General features: G+C 48.5%; 1 protein-coding gene across 3 annotated transcripts in view; it reads right to left on the bottom strand.

Moving 5' to 3' along the window:
• The window catches only part of gig (TSC complex subunit tuberin), a 162,390-nt gene that overhangs the window by 66,726 nt on the left and 76,766 nt on the right, over positions 1-18,898 (bottom strand). For all 3 annotated transcript variants that reach the window (XR_012888402.1, XM_075882244.1, XM_075882245.1), the window contains 2 exons: positions 15,557-15,644; positions 2,878-3,000 (listed from right to left, as the gene is read on the bottom strand). Coding sequence is in view for 2 of the 3 variants with exons in the window: in XM_075882244.1 (XP_075738359.1) it covers positions 2,878-3,000; positions 15,557-15,644 (211 nt within the window). In the remaining variant the exon portion in view is untranslated. The remainder of the gene's footprint in view (positions 1-2,877; positions 3,001-15,556; positions 15,645-18,898) is intronic.

Below are 18,898 nucleotides of genomic sequence, written 5' to 3'. Positions count from 1 at the left end.
TCGGTTGTGTGCTTTTTTGAGAGCAAGGAGATTGGTATTTGTGACGTGTTTGAATTTGTCAGCAGGTTGAGTTTTTATTTTTTTTTTGCTCGCAAGTATTGTTTTTTTTTTTTGTTGGTGTTAGTTACCAAAGCTGTTGTTGAATTGGGACGACAGCCATGTGGTCTGCATCCTGGGGTGAGCAAGGCCTAGAGCACGTGGTTTGTAGGCCAGGCCCGAAGCGAGTGAGTACGGAAGCCTCGTGGGTGGTCCGATTTTCTGTAAATAGCTTCTTCTATCTCTTTGGGCTCAGGGAGCCGGGCATCATTGCTGACTTGTATTGCGGCTCGACGCCGGGGCGTCGTGACACTGCCCGGGGCGGTGGACGCCGATCGCTTGGTAAGCTGCTGTGTGCGGCGAGCGATAGGACCACCTCACAGAGTGGATGTCTCCTCGCGCTGGGTGCTGGGTGAATGCTGGCTGTTGCCGAACGACTCATTAGGCCTAAGGCTCTGCGCAGCCGCGTGTCGCACGTGGCGCAACTAGGTGGATCGTGGCGTAGAGGTGTTGCGCTCTGCTTCCCTCACTTTTTTTTTTCATGGGATGCAGGAGCTAGGAAAAGTGATTTTTGTTTTATTTTGATGGGCGTCTCAGCCGCCGCCGATGTATTAGCTAGCAGTACTGACCATCATGCCACGAGGCCGAAAAGCCCGAAGATCCCTTCCCTAGGCCCTGCTCCATTGTTTCTTTCGAGTTTTTTTTATGTCTTCAACGGGAGAGATGTCATCCACGGCCGGCTGTCTTCTGCACATCGTCAGCGTCGCTGGCCAGGAATGCAGTCGTGAGGTCGGGCGATGGAGATACCTGGGACCTGCGCAACTGCCTGCAGTTCGGCGCCTTCGTGAGTGCCGGTCGTGAGTGCCGGTCGCAACTGGAAGACGTGTCGGCGCTAGCGACGGTTCGTCGCGCCGACTGCAACGTTGCTGTTGCGGGGCCGGTACTGAGATGAAGTCGAGCCGGACGGTGTAGTAGTGTCGACCCGTGGCGGTGTCGTGGTGCTAGGACATTATGGACATGTGATTTCATTTTTTTGTTAAAGCTTGTGTAGCTGATCTTTTTGTTTCCAGGATATGTTTTGAATTAAGGTTGGGGGGATGTGGAGGTGCTGACACCTTCTGTAAAGTTGTTTGCGCCGTGTGGCGCACGTGTCTCGCCCAAAAGCCGCATTTCGGGTTACAACTACCGGGTGGTAGGTGGCGTTGATTACCACTGTCATCATTATCATGGTTGTGACAGTGGTAGCACCGGTAGTGACCACTGGCGGAAGGCAAGCCTTGGTGGCGGGCGAGAGCCGAGCGAATCTCTTCTGCGCGTGGCGGTTGCCGCGAACGGTTGTCTCTTGCGGTGGGTCTGGACGGCACCGCGGGCCGCCTGCGGTAGGCCCACGTGGTGAGTGAAGCGTTGGCGACGCCGCCTTTTGTGTGCTCTTATGTTATGTGGTTTGAGTGCATGATAATATTGTGTAAGGATGACCTAGGTTGTTGATAACAATTGATGTATAATAATTCGGCAGACGATATCGTCGTTATAAATTAGTTAAATAAACGTGTATATCGTCTGGTTTGTACCAACCGCGTCTGCTGTGTCCGTTCACTCCAAAATCATGGCGAGGCACTCGCCTCGTCGAGACCCCACACCCTTTAGAAAACTTGTTCTTGATCATCTATTAACTGTGTAGCATGCCCACTTCATGCATATTTCTTTATCATCGTCAGCCACTGCATAAAGGAATTGCACAAAATTTTCAACAAGTGTGTAGCGGATACCATGCTTCTCCAAAGAATGACGAAGGATAGTAAAGTGAATGGGGGGCCCACTACACAAAATTTACGATTATTTATGATGCAGTGGTTACCCAGCGGTGTGCTAGAAGATTCCCGAATAGTGTTTAGAGAAGGCTCCGAAAGGCTGCTCTTCTAGCCTTTGCTGTGACTGTGCTGCACGTTCCGCGCAGGCTTGACGTTTTTTTTCAATGGCCAACGCTTTCTTCACTGCTATCGGTGTAAACACAGTGTATTGCTGTAAACTGGCTTTCCGTTTCCTGGCCACAAGTTCGGTCAAAGAAAGAGTTTCATCTTCGACACGCCATCTGCTTCCTATGTCCACGTCAGGACCCTGTTACATTATAAATATCACATATGTTATCCCATGATACCTGCAGACATAATGTTGGGTTAACATCGTTAAGCCCCATCCACTGAGGTTGATTTATATAGCAGTGTCCACGACTATCATCCTAGCAAGTGCAAGTGCTACATATCAGCTTACCACTTCTGGTGTTGCTAATACTCCTGTTGCTGATGGCATTATTATGAAACTAAGCAACTGGTTATATAAAACATATTACGCTCAACATGAGTTGTGTATACAAAATTTGTACATATCTTTTAGTGTAATTTTGTAACGTTTCCCTCAATAAAAAAAAAGTTACAATACAATCACCAGCTCTTCACATGCCTCGCATAACATCGATATTTAAGGTACAAAAAAAATCTGCTCAATTTTTTTTTTTTTTTTTCAGTTCTCTTTGACTACACGTATCAGTGCTGTTTTGTCAGTCAAGTAGGTCATATAAAAAAATTATGTGCTAATTAAATAAGCTTCATTGTAGAAAACAATGTAACACAACAAAGACATGACAGACCAAACAGGTCTAGCACTGGTACTGTTTGGTCTTTCTTGTCTTCATGGTATTGCACTGTTTCCTGTTGTGATCAGTATGTACTAACAAGCCCAAGTTCATTCGGTTTTAGAGTTCCATAAGCTTCCATTCAGAGCCAGGCCCTTCCTTTCCTAATGCGGCGCCATTTCATGCCATCATGAAGTCAAGGTACTGACGTGGGTGTAAAGCCAACTGGAGAGACGGCGCAGGGAAAGCTGGCCACATAACACCACTGCCCGGTCCCGCAGCAGGCCTGGAAGCCCTCGCAGCAGTGTGCTCAGCACAGACCCATCAGTCTCCTGCACACAGCAAGGCAAAGTGTCCATTCATAAACGGTGCCTCATGCGTCATCTTGCAGTTTCAGTGCCAACATAAGCACAGCAAACAAGGAAATGTGCAGCATGTACGTACACACTCTGGGTAAGGCGACAAATGTAGCTAAAATTAGGGAGGCAGTCAAGTCACAGGAATTTCACAACTGTTAAAAACATATTCCTGTCGAAAATTACTCCCCATCGCAAGGCTGACATTGATGGTTGCAATACACAAGATTTAATGTTTAAGTTCAACATTTCATTACTTCACTGTGCGATAACATTTAGAGCACCTCCGGTATCTGCGCGCAGTCCATGTGATGTATTGGCATAGTCAGGGGGGGTAGTTTTGGGAGTTCAAACCTCCTCAAATGTTAGACATTTTGTTTGTGTCTTATATGTATACATGCACACATATAAACACACAGGATATCCCTAAAAAAGGCCGGACTCTCTGCCCAAATATTTTTCGTTATGCACCTGGTGTGATGAACATCCCCAACTCTTGCATTAGCATAGGCGTTGCAAGACATTACTTGATGGAAGCAACGGTCTTTATCGGTACTATATAAGTATTAGTTCTTAGGCGACAGCAGCAGGGGTAGTCCAGAACACATAACTTCAGTAACACCCCTGTCACACGGGCACTTAAAAGTCTTTTAAGTAAGCGGTCTTTTTCCGAAAAGGAGTTCCTGACAGCAGACACACGGCACAGAGCGAACTCCTTTTCAGAAGCGGTCTTTTTCGTAAACGGCGTTCGTCGATCTCTTTTACGGCTCCGAATGAGTAGCCTCGAAACCAGTGGGCGCCAGCAATTTTCGAGTGGTGGGAAAAAAAGAGCGAATGCTTATTTTTCTGTCACCAAAACTCTTTGTAAAAACAAATTTCATATCCTGCAGAAGGTGTAATGAACTCTTTTAATGATTATTTCCTTTTCTACTCTCGTAAGCAGCTACAACGCGTCGGCAATATCACGTGGTGACGCTCGGTCTTGCGCTGCTTTATCCTCTCCTTGGCGGCTTTTGCAGCGTCTGCCTCGCTTTGCAGAGCGAGAAGGCAGGCCGTGAGGCTTGCGATCCTCGCTTTTTCTCCCGTACGGTCGCCCATAACGTGTCGAGAGCAGTCGAGAGCAGCGAAAAACAAATACGGTAAGTAAAAGCACAGTGGTGCCAGACGGACTTGTGCACGTCACTAGTTATGGGAATGCTTCCTTATCTAGTGCAAAAAACATTCACATTGGTGTTTCTTCATCTCTTATTCTTAAATTTATTTGAAGAAACGAGCAGTGCAACAAGTCTTTAATTTGTACATCGTGATACATCGTTTAATTTTCATTGCTTCTCTTTTAACTGCTAGCGCCACGCTTTCGCTAGCGTCTTCGAACGAAAACACTAAAAGGAGATCGTTGCTGCCGTGTGTCTGCGCCGCAAACACCTCTTTGTTAAAAGTCTTTCAACTTCGTAAAAGACCGCTTACTTAAAAGACTTTTTGCGCGCCCGTGTGACACAGGTATAAGTCAGGTTTTCGAACGAAGTGTTGCTTATGCTGTAAACCATTTTGTTATTGTTATTGCTGTGTGCCAGCCTACAGGTCTCCTGCATGTTCTAAAAACCAACATTCTTATCTGCAGGCTGTCAACATCACTCAGGCAAGAGTAAAGTTTTCCACTGGCTCTGTGTTGCACTAGAGCCAGTCAATATTTTATTTTATATTCCTTGAAGGGCCCTGCAACATTTTCCAAGTAGTCATGAAATGAGTTCAGTAAAGGAGCTCAGTGTCTCACAAATTGACCATAGCAAAAAAAATTTTGAGAATCCGTTCAGTACATGTGGAGTTACAAAGATTTGTCGCACGCTGCAATCGCTTCCTCCCTTCTCTCAAACCAACGAGCGTGCTGTCAACTTGGTGGGGAAGGATGGAACAGGGGAAGAAAATATGTCACATGCGCCTTTTGACTTGAGCATCTCTTAAGCTTTTTTTTTCCTTCTTCTTCGAATGCCCAGTTTTGCAGCCTGATCGCGCGTCCCCGCAGGGATAGGTCACGGCCTCTTGCAGCGGCCCCAGTAATACTACCCGAGTGTGCCATGCTCAAGTCGGCCAATTGCGTGATACGGGTCTGTGACACAGCGATATTTGAGGATGTAGCATCATTTGTTTACAGGAGAAAGCAATTTCTAGCAGACTTCGAGAATTTGTTGTGAGTTCAAGGCCGCGTGCTGAGCTCTAATATTTGGCTCGCTTGTTCCCAGGGGCCTCGACTATCAATTAACAGCATTTTGCGACCATGCTCAAAAGTGTTGCAGGGCCCCATTAAGAAAAAAATCTGCACAGAATGTCAACATTTGCTGGGATATTGCAAAGATTCCTTGCATTAGGAATGAATATTCAAGGTTTTTTTAATTATTTATTTGCACAAGACAATAATGACAATGTACTTTTCTCATAGACTTTTCAATTAATACTTTTCAAGATAGAATTTCTTTGTCTAAAGCATACTACACACTTTACTACCAAGCAGCAATGTATTTAATTCAACGAGTTGATGCATTAAAAAACTTTGAGAAAACCACACTACAGTCAAACCTCGTTAGTATGTCCCCTCTTTAAGCGTACTAATGGCTAAACATAGTTGCAACAAATCCCCGACAGAGTCTCATGGAGACATGCATTCACGGACCGCTTACGCCATAGTGTTCGGCTTATGCCTACCAGCTAGTGCATACTAACTGCGTAACGCGGTAACATTTTGCTCCACAAAATTTTACTGCGCCACTGGACTTGCAGACGCCACAATGCGCCGTGAGCGATTTTCCATCATGTTGATAAGTGTAGAGATCAGCCGATACGTTATTAGGACTTCTGCGCGATTGTGGCGATGACATTGCGAGTAATCATCGGGGAAAAAACGAAGGCAAGGTGGCGACCACCAACAAGCGAAAGGCAGTAACCATCCCCGGTTATCTGCTCGGGCACGCATGTGGCGTAGCGTCACTTTAGACCTACTGCACGCTTTCAGCAGGCGTGCAGTGCACTAGCTGAATGCACTGGGCCACCGATCACTGCCACTTCGTTGTGCGGGACCGTGTTCAAGCGTGCACCTCTTTACAGAAACGCAAGCAGCTCGCTGACGCGGACTTTAGCATTGCGGGTCGTGGGCACCCAGAAGCCCTGCTGTATTATGCCAACACACACATCGGGCAGCAAGCGTAGCACTGTTGTAAACATAGACATCAGACTCTGGAGTTTTGCAGACATGTAGCGCCACCTGTTGATGCAGAAAATAGTGCAAAACACGACTCCCTTACACAGTTTGTTGCGCAAGAAGGTGCAACTAGCCCGTACGAAACAACGATTGAGCTAAATACTAGGAGTGTTTGTGCATTGCACACTCGGAACAAGAGCTATGAATTTCTCTCCACCAGTCGAACGCGTCACCGAACCGCCGTGAAATGCTTGCTGGTTCACTCGCCAGAATGACAATGAAAATAAGAGCAGACGCAAAGACCTTAGTCGCGCTACTGCAGCATTGTGCATTGCCACTGACATAAAGGACTTCAGTTTTACCGATTCCCGTAGCTGTCACGAAGCAGAACGAAGAGAGCGCTAGATACAGGCCGTTGTGAACAAGTCGGGTAAGCAAATTACTCACGTTGTCCACGGCTGGTCGCATGAGAAAGAATAATAATGTAAGCCTCCTGTTTTTTTGAGTAGCCTTGACAGCGAACCGTGGTAACTTCGATTATGAAGCTCAACAAAGCCTCTGGCCGCGGTGCACACTGTATTAAATGCAGACTGCTAACATGGGCAGTAAAAATTGCACAAGCCGCGACTACCGATAATCTGAAGCGGTCGCCAACCACACAGCATCGTGCACGTATGCTTTGAAGGCTCCAAGTTCTGGCTTTTAACTAGCAAATGCTAACATTTACGTCATACAGGTTGTCACGCACGACGATACACTTCACGACAGGCAACCACGCTCACACAACCATTTATTTCCCGTGCCACACTCTGACCGACCCCCGTCCGACTTCGACCGCCCCGTCCCGCTTCTCTCCCTTTCCGTGCGCCCCCTCACTGTTCACGTGACAATCGCGCACGCCACCTCGTTCCTCCACTGTCAACCACGCACAGCCTCAGAGACCCCTTCACTGTTCACGTGACACTCGCGCACGCCACCTTGTTCCTCCACCGTCAACCACGCACAGCCTCAGAGATTCACACCCAGCCTACCGGCACTCCCTCTTATTCCTCACAACTCTCCCCCCCCTCGAATCGTGAATTCGGGGCGGAAGGGAGAAGCAGTGGTTCATGGTACAGTACCAACTGATCAGCATGGGCAATGGTTCGACGACGCCTCGTAACTGGGTCACCCAGGATGAAGTCATTTTCACCAACCTGCCTGACCACACGATAAGGTCCACCTCGCCGTGGTGCCAACTTGGCCGAAACACCTTTGGCTGCATTACTCAAGGTATGAGTGTCCAAGAGCACGAGGTCACCTTCTCTGATGGTTGTTGACTGCCGATGACGGTCATAAGTTGACCTCTGGGTCTGCCAGGCAGCTGCTTGATGCTTCTTGGTGTACTTCAGGGCTTCTCCAAGGCACTGCTGGAGTTCTGCAACAAGGGCATGGTGCGCTGCCTCTGGAGGTTCCGTGTCCTCCTTGTCCCCTGCAGGTTCCCACGGAGTGCGCAACTCTCGACCATAGCAAAGCAATGCCGGAGTATATCCGGTGACTACGCTCTCTGCAGTACGCATGGCAAGGCTGATCTCGGGTATATGACGGTCCCAGTCTTTGTGGTTAGTGCAGTAGGCTCGTAGACATTGCTTAATTGTGCCATTATGACGTTCCACCATCTGTCCAGCCGGCCGGTAAGGCACAGTATGCCGATCTCTGATTCCCCAGTGTTTCAGGAGGTTGCGCCATAATGTGCTGACAAAGGGCTTCCCATTGTCACTGGTGATTGCCACTGGTGTCCCATGGCGGCAGAAGACCTGAAGCATGCACTCAAGTACTTTTGCACTGGTGGCTGCTCGTAGAGGGAATAGCTCTGGGAATTTAGTAAACTTGTCAATGACTACGAGCAAGTATTTGTGGCCACGAGGTGTAGGCGGCAAGGGTCCAATAATGTCAACGCTAAGCTCCTCCATCGGTGCTGTTGCCCACTGACTGCTCATCAGGCCTTCAGGCTTTTTGCGCCTGGGTTTTGTGCGCTGACATATAGCACAGCCCTGCACATACCTTGATATGTCCGCCCGCATGCCCAGCCAGACGAATCGTGCTGCTACACGTCTCAAGGTTTTGAAAAATCCAGCGTGGGCCGCAGTGGGATGGTCATGCGCCATTTTCAATGCCAGGTGCCGGAGGTGAGAGGGCAGCCATGGTACCTTCTTGTTGCCTCTTTGCTGAACAAGCAGGCCACTTGGCTCTAGTTCTGTTGTTTCCGCCAGATCATGGAGAAGGCGATGATCAGGGTCTGAATTTGGAAGCATAACCCCCTGGACCACAGTTTTCAGTTTTGACAGACGACTGTCACGAGCCTGCTCTTGTACGAGTTGCGCGGTGTCACTTAAGGCAGTCATATCATCTTCCAAGGCAACTGCCACTTGCTCAAATGTAATTTTCCCTTCAGGTTCTTGTGCAGCAATAGGAAGCAGTTTCTCGTGCAAGCTGTCGCTGGGACGGTCCTCACATTGAAGGGGGGCTCTACTCAGGGCATCTGCAGGTATATTTGCCAGCCCCCGTCTGTGCCTGATTCGGCAGTTGAAACCCTGCAACCGGAGGACCCAGCGTTTGACCCTGGGCGAAGCTTGGTCGGTGCTGAACATCCACGACAGGGAAGAGTGGTCGCAGTGTATCTCAAAGTTTGTAAACTCGAGATACGCCCTGAATTTGTCCACAGCCCACACCACTGCAAGGCATTCCCACTCCTGGACAGTATAGTGGCCTTCGGCTTCTGTGAGAACCCTGCTGATGAAGGAAATGGGCTGCAGTCCGTCGGGGCCAGCCTGCAGTAGGACAGCTGCAATGCCAATGCCGCTTGCATCCGTCTCAACCACGAAGGGTCGATTGAGATCTGGAAGGCTCATAACTGCATCATGAGCCAAGGACTGCTTGAGCGCAGTGAAGGCTTCCTCTTGACGCTCATCCCACCGCCATGGCTCGCTTTTCTTCAGAAGGACAGTGAGTGGATGTGCCGTCAGTGAGAAATGCGGTATGAAGCTGCGGTAATAACCAGCAAGTCCCAGGAAAGCCTGCAACTGTTTAATCGTGCTAGGTCGCGGATAATCCAGCACCGCCCGCACTTTCTCTTCATCTGGTCTGCACTGCCCAGGGGAGATGACGTGGCCCAAGAACTTAAGGGACTGACGGCAGACTTGCATTTTATCAGGGTTAATCGTAAGGCCAGCATTGCCAATGCGCTGCAACACTTCCCTAACATGCTCAACATGACTCTCAAGATCTTCAGAGTAGACGAGAACATCATCCAGAAAAGCCATGGCGAAGCTGTGATTGATGCCGTGCAACAACCGGTCCATCAGGGTTTGAAAAGTTGCCGGGCCACCTGCCACCCCGAAGGGCATTCTCGTGAACTCATATGTGCCCTGGTGGCAGATGAAGGCTGTTTTTTCTATGTCAGCCTCAGACACAGGGATCTGAAAGAAACCCTGGGAAAGGTCGAAGCTCGAAAACCACCTTGCACGACCCAATTGTGCTAGCAGCCAGTCCGTTCGTGGCATTGGGTAGGCAGGTATGCGGGTGCGTGCATTTAACGGCCGATAGTCCACAGCAAGCCGGTAGCCACCAGATTTCTTGGCCACAAGCACTGGGGCACTAGTCCAAGGGCTGGTGCTATGTCTTATAAGGCGCTGCTCCAAAAGGTCATTTACGCAGTCTTCAATGATCTTCTGCTTTTTTGCATTTACTGGGCGCAGCTTGCATCTCACAGGTGCACTATCTCCAGTGTCAATGCAGTGCTGAGCGAGGGCGGTACATCCAGGAATGGTAGTGAACAAATGAGAGAAGTCATCGAGCACCTTATTCATGGTTGGTATGCCTTCAGCTGGAATAGTGTGCCCAATGCCCGGGACCAGAAGCACTTCCTCAAATAGGCCCTGCAAGCAATAAGATTCACTATTTTCTATCGCGAGCGCGGCGGTTATATCCTTGTCGCGCTTAGCAAATGGCACAATGCACTGCGGATCAGTTCCAATAGTCCACCCCGACAACGCCACATGTAGGGACATGCCTGTTGCAGTCAAAAAGTCTCTGCCAAGCACAATGTCCCGACACAAATCTGGCACACACAGGAAGCGTTGGATGCGGTTGCTTGAGGCCCAATGTATCTTGCACTTTAAGGATGTGCTTGACTGTGACCAACCTGTGGCCAGTCGAAGAGCTCTTTCTTGTACCCGGTGTTTGGCGCCCGTCGCCTCCGCTACCCTTGCCGCTGGCGTACCAAGCAAACTCACACTGGACCCTGTATCTAGCAGGGCCAGGAATGTGGTCCGCCCAATCCGCACCTCCAGGAGAGGCTCCCTGTTGCCGGCCACAGCCGCTATCCGCAGCGCTGTCTCGTAGGTGCTCGCCGGAGTAGCACCTACCGTCTCCCGTTTCCCGGGCACTGGGAGCGGATATGCCCGATTCTGTTGCACTGATAGCAGCGGGGCGGACCGTTACGCCGACCCGAAGGGCACTCGCGACCCATGTGGCCTATGCCTCCGCAGCGGTGGCACGTAATTGCCCCGCCGTCGAGCAGTTGGTATCGCTGCGGCTGTGGTGGCGTGGGAACATGTGGAGCAGGTGATCTGTGCAGCTGGTCCCGGTAGTAGGACGGCTGTATCGCAGCGGGGTGCAACGGCCAGTATGATGCTGCCGACGGATGCTGGAACGGCGCCGCAGCCGCCGCCATTACTCCGGGCTGCGCTCCTGACAGGCCACTGAGGCCAGCCGTATTCCCAGCAGGCCGGAAGGCAAGGTCCCTCGCAACTTGATCGGTTGGGGGTGGCGGTGGTTTGTACTGGAATCGCCTCCAATACCGCTCCATGAGGCCGTCAGCGGCCTTTGCCAGCTCCGCGAGAGTTGCAAACTGCTTGCCCTCCACCAAATCCTGGAGCTGCGGGTGCATCTGCCGCAACACACGGTCGACTTTTTCTGTGTCCGACACTTCGCCGCCGATCCTGTCATAGAATTCCGCGATCGTGTAGATAAATTCTTTTAAATTTTCTTCGGGGTGCTGAGTGCGGAGCTCCAACTCCTGCCCCAGGCGCCGCTTCGCATCAATAGACGAAAATTCCGCAACGAACGCCGCCTTGAAGTCATCCCAGGATGCAAATGATTTGACGAAGCGCAGCCACAACTTCGCGCTCCCCTCCAGCGCAGCGGGCACGATATGCGTGAGCCTTTTGTCGGCGGCGACACCAGTCACCAAGCAAAAGGTCTCGAGGCGGTCCAGGAATTCTTCGGGTGACTGCGCATCGCCGAATCCAGCGAACCGCGGGGGCTGACTTCCCGAGGCCCGGGGAGCGCAGTCAATCGCCGGCTGGATCGCCGCCGCCGCCGCTGCTGTCATGGCGCCTGCAGGCATGGGCTCGGCCGTCATAAGCCTTTGTCTGACGGCAGCCGCGATTTGCTCGCGCTGTATGGCGGATCCGTTTGTTTGTCCCAGCAAGTGCTGCAGCAGCTCTTCCGGCACATTCACGCTGTCCATTCCGGTTGCCATGTCGATCCCGGACGAGCCCCCACTTGTCACGCACGACGATACACTTCACGACAGGCAACCACGCTCACACAACCATTTATTTCCCGTGCCACACTCTGACCGACCCCCGTCCGACTTCGACCGCCCCGTCCCGCTTCTCTCCCTTTCCGTGCGCCCCCTCACTGTTCACGTGACAATCGCGCACGCCACCTCGTTCCTCCACTGTCAACCACGCACAGCCTCAGAGACCCCTTCACTGTTCACGTGACACTCGCGCACGCCACCTTGTTCCTCCACCGTCAACCACGCACAGCCTCAGAGATTCACACCCAGCCTACCGGCACTCCCTCTTATTCCTCACAAGGTAAATCACAAAATGTTGGTCGTGACCATGATAAGGTTTTTCTTGCTGTTGGTCTCCGCGATTGCCGAAGCTATCCCGGAGGCCTCACTTTTGCCTTTACTTGTACACTGAGAAAGTGAACATGCGTGTATCCCCATTTGCAATATATACAAACAGAAGGAAACCGTACACAGAACTTTCCAGAATGCGTAATAAAACAGTTCAACGCACAAAAAGCGAGAGATGGATGGAAAATGCAACTGCAAAGGCTAAAATCACCGGGGCCATCTAATAAAGCGAGTTCACAGAAAGATATATTGCTTGCCTATATACTCCATTGCCTTGGTATCATGTGTACGCCCAAATTTAACGCATTTAGGTGTTAGAGAACGCACGTCAAAGTTCTTGCCTCGAACCTAATGTTATGGGATGCTCACTTGCACTTAAATTGCGAGTTTCCGCACGCGAAAGAAACTGAAACATCTTCAGTGTTGTACCTGCAGTTCGTTTCCGATGAGCTTGCTACTTCTCTGAAGCGACATTAGAATTATGTTAGAAGCTTGCCAGGTCCTTGATTATCAGGGAACCATGCCTCAACATCAACAAAAGAGGAGGACCTATGCACGTTGGCCTGCGGACGGCTCTTTTTGCACTGCCCAGTGATGGCGAGCGCCGCGATGGGGGTGCTGGTGGCGACATTTTTCGCAGCGCCGGCTGGACAAGGTGTGACGCCTATGCTGCACACTTTTATTCAGCGACAGCCCAAACGTGCCTCCGTCCGTTGCCAGGACTGCTAGAGAATCGTGGAAAGCACATTGCTTACGGAAAGCTCTTCGCCACGGCATTAGCTCAGCAGGCTACTCGCCACATCTGTGCATGGCCTGAAGTATACAATGCGTACTCTACAGCAAGCGGATCGGCAGTCACAGTGTGCGCCAAGTGAGGAAAGCGCTGCACGCAACTAGCCATGTAGTAAATGATTTGGCTCTCTGTGACCGTACTGCGATCGTACTGCGTAAAAAAAAAACTGCGCCACTTTTCGCTTAAGGGGGGCAGACTGGTCTTAGACATTTTTTGTTTATTTCTTCAGTGATCTTGATAAAACTGCAAAGGGTTATGCAGTTTTTTCTGCTGATTTCAAATATTTAATTAGTTTTCCTGTAACTCACTTTGTTGCTGAGATGACTTAAGTTCACCCCCTATTGTTTAAGGCCACCATAGAAAAAAAAGTGCTTAATTAAAAGTGATATTTAGGATATGCCAACATAGACTAATGACTATAGAGTGAAAGTATGGAAGAGGTTTTTGTTTTTAGGCCTTTATTGGTTATTTTGCAGCAAAATGAACTATACATTTTCAAAAGCAGTTGGAATTGTGTTACAATTCTGATTAGTAATTAATTAAAAAGGCATGTGCTCTAAATTCTGCTTTCATACTTGCATTCTACACACATACAGGTTTTCACTGCAAGGATAATTATTGTTGTACCTGCCCTAGCTGCAGAGATATTGAGGCCTCAAAACTGAATAGTCACAAATTTACTTTTTTGAGAAAAATGGAAAAAACTGAAAACACACAGTTTCTTCAAAAAGCAACAATGATGGTGCGCATGTTTTGCAATCCTCATAAAGGTGCTCATAAATTGGTAGTAGAGCTTTAGACAAAGGTGCTGGCAAATTATAAAGAAGCCTCAAAGTCGGTTCCCCATTTTTTTGCAGGTTCTGCATATTAACAGCACCAAGAATCTGGACAGTTAAAATGACATTACAAAAAAATTACTACTTCCTGGTGCGTGAAAATTTGCAGAAAGATAGAAAAATACTTGCAGAAACCAAATATGTCAATTTTAAAAAATGAACTTTTTTGTCACTTTTTGGTCCGAAAGAGCAGTCTGCCCCCTTAAAAGCAGACTGTGGAACAACTGTATCACAGACAGCCAATTGTGTTCGTTCTGTCGCTGTACCATGCTCCGTATACCACAACCCGCAGCAGTTTTGAAATGCTCATCGGGGTCGCCACCGTGCGATAGTCTGACTTTTCTGCACTTCGGCAAAAAAAAAATGGCTTTGCAGCGGGCACTTAAGGCAATATTTCCCATGGCAATGACTTTCTTCGTTTGTTGGTGATGATGGCGCATCTCAGGAGATGCAAATTTGTAGCTCGTGGTAATATGTGTAGTGCGTTTAGTGCGTAGTTATGCTGCCGTCCCCAGCAGGTACGTTTTAACATAGATTCACTGTAAAAATGAGAATCGAGACTCCTCTCGTAGCTGCCTTGCCTTAAGTGCGTCAAGTTGCACTAAAAAATTGAGTAAAATTAGTTACTACAGGACTGCTGCAGCCAGACTGACCAAAAAATTTAACAATATGAAACAGTGCACTGAGAGAGACCCTGCACCGAAATCCCAGAGTTGGCAATTAGTTGAGTGTGACAGCAAAAAGCGTCTTATGTATACACAGAGCTACAAAAATGCTTTGCTGGGCTGGTTGGTGTATTAATGCTATTGAAGGTACCAGACATTTTTTTTTTTTTTTTCAAAAAAAAGATGACAGTCTTACTAAGGATACTTCAACGCGAAAATCTTGGTCTGTCTGTCTGTGTGTCTGCCGTTCAACTCGACTGCCTGTCAACCGATTCAGCTAGTAGGCCAAAGTTGAGCCCACCAATCTTAATCAGGTGTCTGCGTTCATACTTGTGCACATCGTCCATTAAGAAGAAAATATTGCGCGTACGTGAGGCACACTATCAACACATCAATATTTCGTGGTGTAAATATTTATACTAGAAAAGGCATAGCCACGTAATTGTAAAGACCGTAGCGTTTATTACGCTGCTCTGGCAATGTGATGCTATGCACGAAAAAGGCAGGCATTTCTGCACTTTGCTAAGATGAAATTTTGGTGCTACCAACCCATTGCTTTGCATTCTACAAATTATGGCCTCCGAGATGACACGCGCACGTCGTGCACTTGTTATATCGGAGGCCATGTACATATAGATCCTATCGTTTTCCAAGATTACCGCCAGATGGCACTCATGTCTCACGCAGCGCCTCCAGAATCCCACACACTAAATTTTTAGCACAGGACATCAAATAAACGTATTATTCACCCTCTGCAGACGAAATACTTTCGTCTTTCGGCGACGATTGCTGCGAAACAAGCAGACACGGGGCCCATTTTTTCTTCCCTCTTTTCTCTTTTTTTTTTTTCAGTACTTTCTGTCACAAGCAAGGCCTACAGCCTAACAAGGCTAAACTGCAGCCACAAACAAAGTCTTTCTGTCTTATCTTAGGTGTCACACATATTAAATTAAAGTAAGTGATTGGGCAATTACTAACTGAGAGGCTGCAAATATTGGTACTCAGAACATTTCATCAGCAACCCCTTCTACCCTCCATGCTTGGAGCTCACCACACCACAACGCACACCACAAGGCTGTTTTCTAGTTTTGCAGAATAATATTCACCGCACACGAACAGCGAGGTGCCCACCTCTTTTAAGCAGCACAGCAAGGCATCCATTGCCTCCCGGAAACAGAGCTGTTGCCCACTCGCCACACTTGCGCACGGAGAGCCTTCCCTGCAAATGCAAGCACCACTTAATTGGCAACAAGGAGATAGCTAGTCTATTCTTTTCAGTTACAAATTATTAAAGGCTTCATACAACAAGCTGTGTCGAAAGCATTGCACACCCTTCATTGAGAGAAAGTTCAATAATAACAATAATTATTAACGTTTAACATCCCAAAACCACCATACGACTATGGTCGAGAGATACCAAGGCTCCGCAAATTTTAACCGCCTGGGGTTCTTTAACCTGCACGTAAATCTAAGCACACGGGCCCCACACTTTTTCGCCTCTGCCGAAAATGCGGCCGGTATTCTATCCCGCGACCTGCGAGTCAGCCGCTCATTGAGAGAAATTTCAGGTAACTTACACACACTTATAGAGGTCGATTAATTCTTTCCCACACTATGTGAGTAAATGTGTACACCACTAGTTTTTGCTGGTTCTATCAATTAGAGGCCACGCAAAAACAATATATATTGAGCTTTGGGCTAATTGAGCCTTCAGTATAATAAATTTGTCTTTATTTCAATTAATTTTGAAATGTAATGCTTCATGTACATGATAATTTTGATGAAGGCACTATCCCCGTCGATATACCACTTCCTCTGAACAAGGTGAAAAGAGTATACTAATTTGGGTTTGCTGAAAATGGATACTATAACCACAATGAAATTGTACTACAGTTAAATCTGGATATAACCAAGTAGAAGAATTCCCGGAAAAATTCATTATAAAAAGAATTCTGTTATATGCAGGTTCGGTACGAAAATTCGAAAAATAAGCTGACAAATTAAACAAAAGGAAACCAAAGGCAGATCTAACTCAAAATACTTATTTAGCAGTGAAAAACAGCATTATTGCGATAGCAATTATTTGACACTCTCAGCGGGTTTTCGCCGTCGCGGCCATGTTCCGTAAGAAGCCCAAACTGATAACACTCCCCCACGCACCGTAACTTTTATGAGCGGGCAAAAGCGCGCGAGTGCTGCTGAAGCAGACATCAAATGAGCCGGCCTATATATCGCCTGGAGTGTGCATACCTTAACACCCCCCCGCGTTTTAGAACTGCCATCAAATGCTTGAACAGAAAGGAAACAACTAGTCTTCAACAAGCATGAAAAATCCCGGGGGGAAGGAGGGCTCGAGTAGCAACAGTGAACTTAGATTTCAAGGGTTCAGTCACAATTGTTGGCATGTGCGCTATCTCGGCAAGCATCAGTGCATGCGCTTCCTACGTGAAGAGACTTTGTGAAAAGAGCACTTCTCCCTGGAGTGGCCGTATTTGCTTTGTGAGAAGTGAGGCTAGCCCGGGGGCTTTGCCGCCTTTTCTGACGTTCTTGTCCCGACATGACTTCCCTCCTCCGCTGTCTGCCGCCCTAGGAAAGCGGAGTGACGTCTTAACCCCTCTCACCCGGTAGCGGATGTCGACTGTGGCGCCGAGGGCAAAATCTCCTGAGAGGTTCTCGCGCGCGTGCGTCGAGATTGGCAGATACTCTCCGGGACAGCTGACGGTGAGCCACGCAATCTTTACCGTCCGTCGACTTCCATCACTCAGGGCTCGTCGGACTTTGCTGACAGCGCCTCGCGCCCGAGGCGAACGCTCATCTTTTGTTACACCTTTGCATACGCTCAGCCGAAGGGTGGTACGGTGTCCTAGTGGTACGGTGTCCACTAGGACAATGTACCACTAGGACACCGTACCAGGAGGGACACCGACCGAAGGGTGGTACGGTGTCCCTCCGAAGCCAACGCGAGCACCTTTGCCCTCGCTCGAGCAACCGGGCCTTGGTCCCGGTGTCTCCGTGAATCACCTTTACCACGGAGACGTGCTCGTGGCACGCTATGTAGTACTTTTCGCCCGTGGCGTGGATAAGCCTATTTGCTTTCTTGCTGCGCCTTTTCAACGAGCTGTACTGCGTTTTCGTGTTGCCACAGACAATAAAGTGTTGCGACTTTGAGCAGTATCGTGTTCTCGCCATGGCGACGGTTAACACGTTCCCTGCGGCTCACTAAGACCGGACCCACGCTAGTGGCCGCACTCCTTCGGGATACATGTACACTACAGCTTACACCAGTGTTTTCTAGGATAGGACCGTGATATCGGATCCAAAAGAGTTGGCTGACAGCCTTACTTCGTATAACATTAGTTTGTTGCTATGGAATTAATCGCATTGAATTCAACGCACCGCCGTGTTGTTGCCAGATCTAATGGGCTAATCGCTAAGGCACAGGTCTTTTCGATTTGGCTTGCACTGCCTTCAGGTATGCGCCGAGGCGGTTTGGACCAGTCGCAGTGTGCGGGTCGTTCCCAGTTGGTGGCAGCGTCGGCACACGGCGAGTAAAATCATCGGCAGCGGCGCATGTACGGTTACTTTTCAGCGGTGATAGTGGCGCTGGTGGCGTGGAAACCAAAACTACAAGTTCAAAAAGCTGTTTACTGCATCTTGGTTGCTTAATTACCTGAAATTCAGAGCTTTTACCATCAACGGCAGAAAATGACATATGAGATTACTAGAAGAGAACTTGGCAATCGTTTCGTAAATGCTTTGTTTTTGAGCATGCATATTGAAAATCTGAAACAAAAAATGGGGAGATTGGGGGGGGGGGGGGAGAAGGGGGCATTAATGTCAAGTGATGTAAAAGATATTAATTTCCAGGGAAGTTTTGACTGCCGGTTAGCTTCCGTCAAAGTGTGATTACTGCGGCTGGGATCGAACACACATCAGAGCACAGTGTCACTGCAGTACGTGTTTATTGCTTCCACAAATGTGCAACACTTTTTATTTGGTACTGTGTTTGCATATGTTTCACAAGATTCATGGAAGTAACCTGCTGGCATATCATTTGAAATAGCAACGAACCCAGCCTTGAACTACGCGCATACACAACAGGATTCATGAACACATATAAGCTGCGACTAGCAACAGCAGTGATGGAAGCGACATTTTGCTTTTTGGAGCAGATTCTGGAGCAGAAAAAAATGGTACTTTGGAGCAGGCTCAAGTGTCTTCAAAACAGAAAAAAATGCTACAAATTAGTGTTCCTATTGGTGTTTTCGGAGCAGGTGCATGTTCCTAACGACTCCTTAAGTCTAAAACATCACTTAAGCATGTAATAAATATTTATATTTATTATTAAACATGCCATTACTAGTACGCAGCTAGCATACAAGCCGTATAGTAGCATCATTGGCGTAAATCAAGGGGGGGAAGGGTCAAGGAAGTTCGGACTTTTCTTGTGTTCAAGCTGGGGAGGACAGCCCT

This window comes from Rhipicephalus microplus, chromosome 2 (assembly GCF_043290135.1).
Source record: "Rhipicephalus microplus isolate Deutch F79 chromosome 2, USDA_Rmic, whole genome shotgun sequence".
NCBI lineage: Eukaryota > Metazoa > Arthropoda > Arachnida > Ixodida > Ixodidae > Rhipicephalus > Rhipicephalus microplus.
The sequence above is the reverse complement of the archived record's forward strand: the minus strand, read 5'-3'. Positions and strand labels throughout refer to the sequence as shown.